At 37.2% G+C, this 12,148-nt stretch overlaps 1 protein-coding gene across 1 annotated transcript in view; it reads left to right on the forward strand.

The window, feature by feature from the left end:
• LOC117561210 (ceramide kinase-like) overlaps positions 1 to 5,691 on the forward strand; it is a 29,950-nt gene extending 24,259 nt beyond the window's left edge. Inside the window, 2 exon segments of the mRNA XM_034238505.1 lie at positions 344 to 558; positions 1,447 to 5,691. Coding sequence (XP_034094396.1) covers positions 344 to 558; positions 1,447 to 1,534 — 303 coding nt within the window. The 3' untranslated portion in view covers positions 1,535 to 5,691.
• The last annotated feature ends 6,457 nt before the right edge of the window (positions 5,692 to 12,148 follow it).

Here is a 12,148-nt window from a genome sequence, read left to right on the forward strand (position 1 = left end):
ATCAAATCAAATCAAGTTTTATTTATAGAGCACATTTATAAACGATTTTTGGTCGAGCCAAAGTGCTGTACATATAATAAAAACAGTAGAGACACTTTACAGCAAATACAACAGCACAGATTGTTCAGAATATCAGTATGAGAAAAACGACACCCTCTGTCCTTAGTATATCAGTATGTAGTGTCTCTACTGCTACATGTCTCCATGCTTTAATGTTCAAAAAGCCCAGTCTGCTCTGATTGGTTAGCTGGCCGGCTCTGTTGTGATTGGTCAACCAATCCCGTTAGCCTATTGGAAAATACTGTTTAAATGAATATCGTCTCCTTCTTCCTTTGTTTCCCAGTTTGACCTGAACTTTGTTGAGGTCCACCGGGTACGGCGTTTCTGCTTCACCCCCCGTCACTGCCAGAGCGACTCGGACCTGGACCTGCGGGAGAACGGGAAGCACCAGATCTTCGGCCAGATCTGCAGAAACCACCCGGCCTGCGGCTGTGCGCCGGCCTACAGCAGCTGGAACTGCGACGGCGAAATCCTGACACACACGGCCATCGATGTCAGGTACCACCACCCACTGGGAGCCTTTTCAATTGATAAAATAAAAATAAAGTCAACGCTGTTAGGCTTCAATAGCATGTCCTTTTTTCTAGCTAGTCAACTTTATTGTCAATCTTTCAGTTTGTGTGTACAGACAGAGAGATCAAAATGCCTGAAAACAAAATACAAATATATATAACAACATGTATACAAATATGTATATCCTATATATATATATATATATATATATATATATATATATATATATATATATATATATATATATATATACACACAATCAACAGACACATTTATACATACAGTGGAAAATATACTATCGAAATTACACATTTTAAATGATTATTTTACTAATGTTGTCCCACACGGCCATCGACGTCAGGTACCACCACCCACTGGGAGCCTTTTGAAGTTGATACTCCCAAATATTTTAAAACAAAAATGAGAGGTAAGGCTGTTAGGCTTCAATAGCATGTCCTTATTCTTAGCTGGTGAAAAACATACCATCTAAATGACACATAATAAATGATTATTTTACAAATTTGCATGTGCAGATTTCTCCTAAATGCACCAACAGTTAGAATTGTATATAATGCCCCATTTTCAAGTGTTCTAACACAATATGTTAAGATAACTGTCCTATTAAAGATAATCAACTATGGAGGTGTCATAGTGAGATTTTTTCAATAACACTTTTCACCTTTTGTAAAGTGTTAACAATACATACCTTTTTAGCCAGACCATTAGGATAACAGGTCCCTTTAATAATAACATTTCTGAAAACTTGTAATACAACAAAATGGTTTTAACTGGAAGTCATTAACTGGGGAAGTTGTATGTAGATATCTATTAGTTAACATATGTACGCCTTCTCTTTTTGTCTTGTTCTCCCAGAGTGCACAGCAACTTGATCAAGCTGTTTGCACGAGGGATCGAGGAGCCGACTGTGTTTGACGATCTGACCAACCCTTGTGCAATATGAGCCCCGTCAGCACCTGTCAGACACTGGACTCCACTTCCTGTTTCCAGCCCTCGTATCATGTGACACTTCAGAATTCAACGACTCAGCAAAGAGTTGGTCTGTTACTCGACAAAAAAAGAAATGAGGGAAGGAGAAACGTTACTTTCTGAAAGGTCAAAGATTCCTCACAGACAGGAAGTGAAGTGTAGTTTCCTTAAAATGCCAAGACCAGCTTTAAATATTTTCTCTGAACACTAGCAGCTGATTTAGAGTAAGGTTGAATGGCTGCCGGGTGTCTGGCCCCTGGTTTATTTTCAGTGCTGCCTTGTTATGATATATTTTCATAGTAATCCTCTGATTGTGACTTAGTTTTGTTACCCTAAGTGTTTCTCTGTGTAACTTTTAGAGCGGGCTAAAATACCTCCGACTTCTTGTGGGCCACATTAACTTAAACTCATCCTTGTACTTTGAGCGTTTTGACTCTGACTCGTCTAACTGTTGAGGTCTTTAAGGCTGCAACTAAATAATAATTGTCATTATCCATTATTCTGCTGGTTATTTTCTAGATTTGTTGATTGATCACTCAGAACATTTGTGAAAAATGCCTTTGCAGTTTCTCAAAAAGTCTTCAAAGTCTTGTATTGTCAGTAAACAACCCAAAGATATTCACTACAACCTAAAACAGAGGAAAAACTCAATTTCTAAGAGGCCGGAAATGGCATTTTCTGACATTATCGCACTAAGAAATTACCTACTTATAAATGGATGAATCGACTTTCTAAATATATATTTCGTATGGACTTTTCTTAATTGTCTGAGTCAACTCATATTTGATTTTGGCTTTGACTTGATTACAGAACTGCTGACAGTTAGACACTTCATATAGACTCAAGTTGCTCATTGTTGTTTTTTCTTTTGACTTGTTTTGTTTGTGGCCCCGTCTGAATCTCCTCTTTTAATACCCTAAATAAGACTGCAAACTCCTTAGACTCAAATACTCTGTTGACTTATATCTATATTTAATCAAATCAAACTATTGAAATCTGATATAGAGGTGTTTTTTTCTATTATCCCAGAGTTTTTTTTATTGAGCTTATTTGAAGTTGTTACAGAAATATATTAGCTTTTTTTGCACATTTACATTTCATTTGAAGTGATGCTGGATTTGGAAATATCTCTTACATGTTTTATGGACGCCAGACACCCGCCGGTCATGTGATCATTCGGGGTCAGAGGTTGATTCACATTCTTGAAAAGTAGAAAGTAAATCCCCTTCACATGGTCAGTACGTGTGGGGGTAATAAATGCTGAGAGGGGATTTATTCCTCAGTTATGAGAAGATAACTTCCACGTCATGCTTCTCGAACAGAGCCAATAGATTTTCCTCCAGTCCGAAACTGAACTCAATCGTACTATAAAATGGTATTTTTGCATACTTAAACTCCCAGCAATTTAGAAACCCTGATTTAGTCAACCTGGTCGTGGCTGAGAAAGCTGAACAGTGCACTCAAGTGTTTTCAATCTTCCCTTTCTGCTCGATATGCAATGAAGCGTAGTAAACACAGGAAAGACCTGCTTTAACAATATTTCACTCAAACTGTCTTCAAGTCAGCTGGACATGTAGCTTCAATCTATTCTCGGTGCAACATGATGTTTTAAATGTACTCTGTCAGGTTTATTTTGTTTTGTAAAACCTCAAGTTAGTCATCTGAATCTTCCACAAAAATCACTTATCTTTTCACCCAAAAATCTTAATAATCAATGTTATTGCATTAGTGGAAGATTCAGATTATTGATTTAAGGTTTTGTGAATTCTGGTTTTGTTGAAGAAAGACAATTGTAAAGTCCAGTGTTGATATTCCACCATCTGCTCACGAAAAACCTGATCAAAGAACGTTTCGATTTTTGATCAGACGTTAACAGCAGACGGCTCTTAGCATTAGCCTGATGTTGACTGCCTCTGTAATGTTAAAATACATACATTATGATCTTTACTTATATTATTCATTATGAAGTTGCATTTTCTTCCCAATAAGCCTCAGGACCGTCATGTCCCTTTCGTCCACACAGATCATGATAAAAATACATGTTCTCATTCCTGCGTTCAAGAGGATGATCCCTTTTTAGATTTGTATGATCCCATGACCTTTCCTTAAGCCCCACCCTGAGGACAGATGGTCCATTTCAGACCTTTTTGGACAAACACTTTATGCCAATGTGTTATTGTCACCAGCTATGTGTACCTTTCAGAGGGGCAAATCATACCAGCATACTTTCATGTTCGAATACATAGAGGTTGGCCATTTATAGCTCCACTAAAAGCTCTAGACCACCAGGATGTTGTTAATAAAAGTTGCAACTTGGAGGGAAGATTGTAATTTAAAAATAAAATAAATCAATTTAAAACTGACCGAGTTCAAGATGGATTAAATGGAAACGATTTAGACTTTGACTGGACAGAAAGTGGAGTATCAGCACTGGACTGTCGGACTGTAGACGCTGTTTGCTTGTTTTTTGTGTTTCTTCTTGTGTTGTTGGCAAGCAATCCTGTTTCCTCTCTGCTGATGTCGAGCTGGACTCAAACTGATGGAGGAGGGAACCGTAGCAGCAGCCAATCAGCTCTCTCTCTCTCAAACCTCACAATCTGACCAAATACCAGCCGGGGTTTAAACATGTAGCTGTCTGCTCATGACAATTTCAGCTCAGCCTAGAGGTCTTCACAGGTCCAACACCTTGGATCCAATGAAAAAAGTAAACTACCAAAACCCTGCCTTCATGCATTCATTCTCAAGCAACAACAGGCTGGATTTAAAGGGGACCATCAGAACTTATCTGATAAAACCTAGAGGATATTAAGAGGGCGTAACGAGAATACAACCGGGCTCTGATTAGACCGATTACAATGTTAGCGAGAACCGAGAGGACCTGTGAAGACCTTTAGCTGCGCCACCATGTTGGTTTATCTCCTAACGTTGTATTGATGTACAATCAGAGTCTGAATGTTTGCTGTAAAACCTCCAAACAACAAACCAAATGTACAAACAGAGGTCGACTGATGACAGATAACTGAGGAGGATACAATTATGTATCAACATTTTGCGGGCTGTTATTATAAATTCAATGTGTTTGTGCTTCAGTATTATATAGTGCAAACCTGAAACTGACAGCATGTTTTCTCTAAATATTTGGCAGGTAGCGACTGTAGCTGATGAGCTAAGCGCTAACATGCTACTTTGCCAGGAACATGCCCGAGCCAGCTATGATAGCCACATAGCTAGCTCAGATGCTAACAGATCTGGCTAGGCTTACGACTAGCCAATGTCGCGTTACAAACCATACTGACCGAAAACAAAGAACTGACATGGATAAGAAGATAAAGTTAGTTTGTTGTTCCAGTGCAACGTTAGCATGACGCAGCAAAACCTCTAGGAAGAGCATCAGTCTCAAAGACAATTGTTTTCTCCAAATCTACTGGGCCCAACCAATCCAAAAGAAACTCATAAACTGCCCTTTCTATAAATATTTAGCTGTATAGAATTCGTAATGAGATTTGTGTGAGCGCGGTTGAAATTAACGCTAGCACCCATTGCATGCAGTTGAGCCGTTTTGAATTGAATGCACCTGTTAGCTACTTTATTTTAGTTGACACATCTAAACTATCGGCTCAGATTTACACATTGTCAATGTTTTTAAATGGAGAGACATTACTAAAAAAATAACTTTATATCGCGCTTCCCAGAGGTAGCTCAGAGCTAAAGATGTAATGGAACATTGCTAGAGTTTTTCAGGTATGTTGCCATGTAGGATTAAGGATTAGCACTGCAAAAAGCGATTATTTAGCATGAATTAATCTTCATGATCTTTCTGATTTGTTATCTCTAAACATTTCAAAATCAACTTTAATGTACATCTTTTAGTTCCCGTCGTTAAAGTGATTACAAACTATTGACATTAAAAGTTTTTCTCTTGGTGAAGCTTTAGTTTCTCCCAATTTAAACCCCCTCTAATTTACAGGTGATGTTTCTTTTTTAATCAACACTGTAGTTTAATCCGATGCTGAAAACTAGTTTTATCTAGTGAATCAGTCGACCTCAAAAAACTGTAATCTGAGCTGTACCTGATCTTTACCTTCTGCTGTAGCTGTTTCAATTTTCAGGAATAAAAAACATATTCAATTATTCCGTGTACACGACTCAATCATTTGTTCTTAGATTCAGAGAGCTGAAAGTATGATTTAACAGTTCTATTGTATGAAAATGTTGTTATAATGTAAGCCTCGTTTGCTAATGAGCTAACAATAGTAGCTGCCTTTTAGCTCAAATTGTAATCTTCTTAACTCTCCTATTGTCTACTTCCCCCCCGGTCCTGTTTTAACTGCTATTACATGAACACAAAAACCATTAATCATCACCACATTTCATTTAACATCCTTTCAAACTGTACATATTGTATCAGACTACTGGTATACATGAAACACTGCAGTAAATATACAAAGAATAGACACTGAACATGTATTGCGTGTCCCAGGTATGATCCATGTGGGGGGAGGGGCACATAAGAGCGGGAAATGTGTCAAATTGTTCCGTGTGTGTGGCCAGTCTCACGACATTGAATCTATTGATTCGTGTTCACCAACACGATTTCCCCCTTTTTTTCGTGTCACACAGAATGATTTTAAAAGCAATGTATTTCTATTGGTAGTATGTTTCGTGCCTGCAGCACGTCTTTTTGTCCGTTCGGGTCTTGGAAGACCGGAAGCTGTGTGGTTCATAAAAACATGTTCTTACTCAATATCAAGCCACAATTATTGCTTTTATTTTAAATCGTATAATGTCGGACTTTTTTTGTCGTCTGAGAGGAAAATAAATGGGGCTCAGAGCCTCAGAATAATGAAATCTGTATTTTCTTTTTTTCCTTCTAATTCGTTATTCTTTTCAAAATAACACACTGTTATTTACTCACCAATAACACACAATTATCCTTGTTTTTATTTATTTGTTTAATTCCATAATCTCGGGCTTTTTTGGCGTCCGTCAGGAACTGAATTTCAAAATAAAAATAACCGGAAACAGACGTAGGCCTATAAGGGACATTTCGAGCATCATTGCGATACACAGCCACTGAACTGATTACCCAAGATCCTCAGCTATGGTTTAAGCTCGCTGATTGGATGTTTTAGCCGCAATGCATGTAGGAATATGGTGTTAATGCGATACTATGCTTTTAAGGGTTTTCTCTTTCCTGTTGTGTGTTATTTAGGTTTTAGTGCATGTAAACGGTCTGCAAAGGCTTTTAGACCATAATGATTTCTCACCACTGCAGTCTTTTGCAGATTTTTCTAACGTTTTCCCTCTGGATATATTTGTTGAAACTTTCAACTTTCTTTTTCTTTTGCAATAAAACAACTTAGCTGATAAAGTCTTTGTATTTAAGATTACTTTTTATTAATCTGCAGTATTTTTTGTTGATTCATCTGCAGATAAATATTTCTCTATTTTGTCTTTGGTAGTCCAGCAGAAGTTTGATAGTTGAGGTGTTTAGTTTGTTTTAGATATTTAGGCTGGAGCTAAAGAACATTTATCATTTGGGCTTTTAAAGATTGTCCTGATTTTAGTAGACTAATTAAGAAAGTACTGATACAACAATGTAAAAAAATAAGTCCTGAAGTCAAATTCCTACTTACTGTAAGCCCACATTTTATCAGCCAAATGTCCTTAAAGTATCACAAATAAAAATACATTTTATCAGCCAAATGTCCTTAAAGTATCACAAATAAAAGTACATTTTATCAGCCAAATGTCCTTAAAGTATCACAAATAAAAGTACATTTTATCAGCCAAATGTCCTTAAAGGATCTCAAGTAAAAGTGCATCAAAGTATCACAAATAAAAGTACATCAAAGTATCACAAATAAAAGTACATTGAATTTAAAATGGGCCTCTGTGACCCACATGTGACGTTATTAAATTGTGTCACTTCCCAACATTTGTAATCAGAGCAAACAGAAGCAGGCATCAGAGTAGTAAAAAGATAGAAAAGTGTGTTTGTGGATCAATTCTCTGCATTGACGTGATAATTATTTAATGTGAGCAAACAGCAGGCGGCTCTCACAGGTGATTAGAGCTCATTAAGGAAGTCAGATCCAATAATTTCATTAAGATTTCAGGCAGCGAACAAACAGGGAAGTCAGGTCTTTGACTCGATGTGTGGACACGGTAAATAATCAGAGCAGTAAAATGAGAGGGAAGTCTGTCGCAGGTTCGATACCCGAGCCGGTACAAAAGGAGGCGACTCGGACCCAAACATCCAGTCTACAGGTCTCTCTGAGCAGGATCCATCCAGGTGAGTCTCTGCACAACTTAACACTTATTTTTAAAAGCTTTCATTGGTTTGATCTGTTGTTTCTTTCGTGTAGCGACCAGAAACAAAACTCAGGATGAATTCAGAAGCATAAAGTTGTTTTTGATTGGATTTTAATCCTCTTTATGTCTCAAAGTGTGTCTACTGTCCGTTTGACTGAAGGAAATGTCATCCTTAAAGGCAACTCAATGTGTTTTATTTGCCAACATTTAACAATACAAGTACAGGATGGAGATTATGTGAAATGGTACAGTCCAATAGTGATAATCGAAGCTGTAGAATAAGGTCCCTAACATTAAACCGAAATTAATGAAGCCATATTTAACCCAAACTTATGCGATTGGAAAATTGTAAAAATACTTGAGTAAAAGTCCTGCATTCAAAATCTAACTTAAGTACAAGTCAAAAAGTATTAGCATTAAAATATAGGTACTCGTTAAGCATAATGGCCCATTTCAGAATCTCATATTAATTGCCTGTATTATATTCATTGATGCATTTATATGTTAATCACAGCTGGTTAAGGTGGAGCTCGTTTCAACGACTTTACACACTGCTGCTGGATATCCTAAAATTGTATGTCAATGTTTTTTTATAAGATGATTCGTATTTCATATTGGTGAAAATCTGAATCTAAAGTGAGTAACTAGAGGTAAAATAAGGTGGAGTAGAATTATAATAGCATAACATACAGTATAGAAGAAAGAGACTAGTTCCTATACATGAAAATGCTCACAACAAAATGTGGATTATATTTAGTAACCACGTTATGATTTCAAGAGAGAGAGCTTTTCCCAAACCAAACAGGGACAACCTTTTTTCTAACCTGGCTGTACATTGAGTCTTTAGTTTTGTTGTCACAGAAAAAGGTGTTTGAAACAAACGCATGTCTAACATATATTTCAATGCTGCAGTATAACACATCTCCAGGACACATAAAGCCAAACCATAAGGACGTGTTTTTCAGTTTTGAGGTTTGAACATTTATTTTGTCTCCTCAGGAAATCATCATCCTCATCCTCATCTTCATCGTCCTCATGATGCCGTCCATCAGTGTGACTCAGGTGTTCCTGCTGTTGGCCCTCCTTCACTTTGCCACATCACTTCCTGTCAGGTAGGTTCACCTGAAAAACTCTCTCAAACGCTGCTGAAAAACTACAAAAACGTACCAAAGAAAACCCTCCATTGTTCCTCTTCGTTATGATAACACACTCCACCTTTATTTGATGTTTTCTATATAAACTAAACACAGAACATTAATTTGAACACTGTCAGCTTGATTTAAAAAATAGTCTACATTTGTCTGTACCTGTTCTCCATGACTCCATCCTTTGTATTTTCTTCTGGTGAAAAAAAGAGCTGAATTTGTGTCCAATGTTGTGTTGTGATGTGACCGTAGGGATGAAGACGAGTTGGAGAGTTTCCTGACTCAGAGCAGACCCCTGAACGCACCGTGGTCTCTGTCGGGGATGAGCTCTGCAGACTCTCTGCTCGAGGCCAGACTCAGGTCAGTTTACACCTGAAGAAAGATATTTGGGGAAATTGGTGAGATTCTATGTTTAGCTCTTTAGGAGCTGGTGTTGACCAACATCCGAGCTACAAGAGAGAACACTGGACTCATATTCATCAGGTGGACACAACAAGGAGTCTCTCAATGATTAATAATGTTGCTCTGTGTGCTGGATATGTAAATAAGTCATTTATTCGCAATCATATTCACAATATCAACCTATCTTGGAGGTCATAGGTGTGATAGAAACTGGTTTCTCCTTCCCCCTAGTGGCCAGAAATGTTACTCATTGCAGGTGTAACTTGATTTAACAATTAGAAGAAAATAACCCACACACTTTTCACTTTCCTATTTCTACTGTGTCCCTCTATAGTGACACGTGTCCATGCTTTAATGTTCCAACAGCTCTTTATTTTTCTCACACTGAAAACCCCAAGAAGCCTAGAAAAATAGGGCCTCTTTAAGAGATCATATGTCAAAGATGTGATCCTAACTGGTTTCTGCTGCCCCCTAGTGGATAGAAATGTTTGTCACCGCAGGTTTAACTGGATTTAACATTTCGAAAAGACCACACACACTTTTATTTTAACATTTTATTCTGAATAATGTTATTTCAGCTCTTCGTTTAACCTCTATGATGTTTGAACTCCATACAGGGTCAGTGCAAGTAGATAGTAGATACTGTTAGTTGTCTTGAAATGCATTGATTGGTGAACGTGTGACAATAATCCAGTAGTAGTTCCTTTGAAAAGCTTACCTACCTAGGAACATGCAAGATATGACTTCAGAAACATCAAGGCATACTTATTGTGTTGGTCACATCTGACTCGTTGATTTCTGTGATTGTGTGTTTTTCAGGCAGATGCTTTCCGTTGGACTGGACCGCAGGAGGCAGCTGGGAGACATCGAGTTCTCCAACAGATACGCAGAGTTCCTGCGATCGAAAGCCAAGCACAGCTCCGTCTGCGCCTTCCTGCGCCGCATGCAGGGCGTCAAGAAGAGGTGCGACACTTTATAACACATGCTACGGTGGCTGACAGGTGCAAACGCGTTACAATGGCACGATCTTTTTTTAGGAGAAACATGCTGCAGCTAAATAAACAATGCAAATGTAACAAAACAAATGGGCCACAAAACATGAAAAAGAAGAAACCTCTTCACCAACTAGAAAAAACATGAATAGTGTTTACTATAAGCGTTGCATAAACGCAGGGGCGGTTCTAGGGGGGGGCAGGACCTGTGGCCCCCCTCCAAAAAAAGTTTACAATATTACGATTTATTGGAACTAAATCAAATCAGAGACACGGGTGTACAGTGGAGATTAACCTGTTCATTACCTTATAAAAGCAAATACTGTTTATGTTTTTTAATGAAATCGTCACTTAAAGTTACTAAAACAAATACTCTAAATGAAAAAAACTAAAAAAAATACCTTTATAAAAACAATTTCCAAATACTGTATTTTATGTTTATTTTAACACAATTACTTTATACTGTCTTTTTCTTTTTAATCCGCTTTTATTGTGCCCCTCTCATGAAATAACTGCCCCCCAGTCAAATTGGTCTAGAACCGCCACTGCATAAACGAAACTCTGCAAATCAATCAATCAATGTTTATTTATATAGCCCAATATCACAAATGTTACATTTGTCTCAGTGGACTTCACAGTGTGTACATAATAACAGTATGACAATACGACACCCTCTGTCCTTAGACCCTCTGTCCTTAGACCCTCACATTACAAATACATAAATTAGCCTGTTTCCTAATGGAGGTGTTTTGTGCCGTTTGCATCTGTCGGCCAACGAACATTAAAACAACAAGACGCCCCGGAGATGCTTTTATTAATGTTGTGCGATTGAAATAATAACAAATTAGAAAAGGTAGAAAATTATCTGTAAAAGAAAAAATCATCAGTCTGAAAAAAAAGTGATTAAAGCAGCGTGATATGACATTGTTGTAGGCTACCTAAGAATGAATACAGTGGTAAATGTACATTAAGCTATCCGGTAAACATAAAGGAAGTGATGTGTTTGCATCAACAACTAATTTAATCAGGACCTGATTAGAAAAACTACAAATATATCATATTTATTTAAGTTCAGTTCATACTTTAGTTTTGTCCTGATTTAGATATCCATTTTGATTTTAAAAAAACTCCACATTTTGCAAAGTATCCTATTGCATATTTTTCTGTTGTGGTTTAGAAATTATATAAAGGATTTGTGACAAAACGAATCCCAATTTTAGATGAATAAAGTACATCTATTCTAATCTGATCTAAATGAAGGCCTCGTTCTCTCTGCAGAAGAGCTGGTTAACACATTTTAAATAATAATGTATAACTCCAAATGAAAGTTTCCTTTTTCTCACAACCCTTATATTTGTGTTTATCCCAACAACAAAGAGTGCCGTACTGTATAGCAAAATCAGTCGGCAAGTTAACAAGATTCAAGATTCAAAGCTTTTATGTGTAATAGCTGCAGTGTAGTTATGACAATGAAGATCTGAGGTCACAGGCTCCTCCAACAGTGCAACACAATAAAATAGTTCAAATAGTTCAAGTAAATAAAATAAAATAGGATGTACTGTAGCAGAAATAGTGCAGAATAGTCTATATACAGTAATTGGAGTATTGATATATATAAGTTGCAAACAGATGAATGTTATGGATGTTCTCTCAAAAGTCCAGGTGTTTAACAGTCTTATGGCCTGTGGGGTGAAACTGAAATATATGTTAAAACATTCTGAAAATCCCTTTTTA

Source organism: Gymnodraco acuticeps, unplaced genomic scaffold, assembly GCF_902827175.1.
Source record: "Gymnodraco acuticeps unplaced genomic scaffold, fGymAcu1.1, whole genome shotgun sequence".
Taxonomy (NCBI): domain Eukaryota; kingdom Metazoa; phylum Chordata; class Actinopteri; order Perciformes; family Bathydraconidae; genus Gymnodraco; species Gymnodraco acuticeps.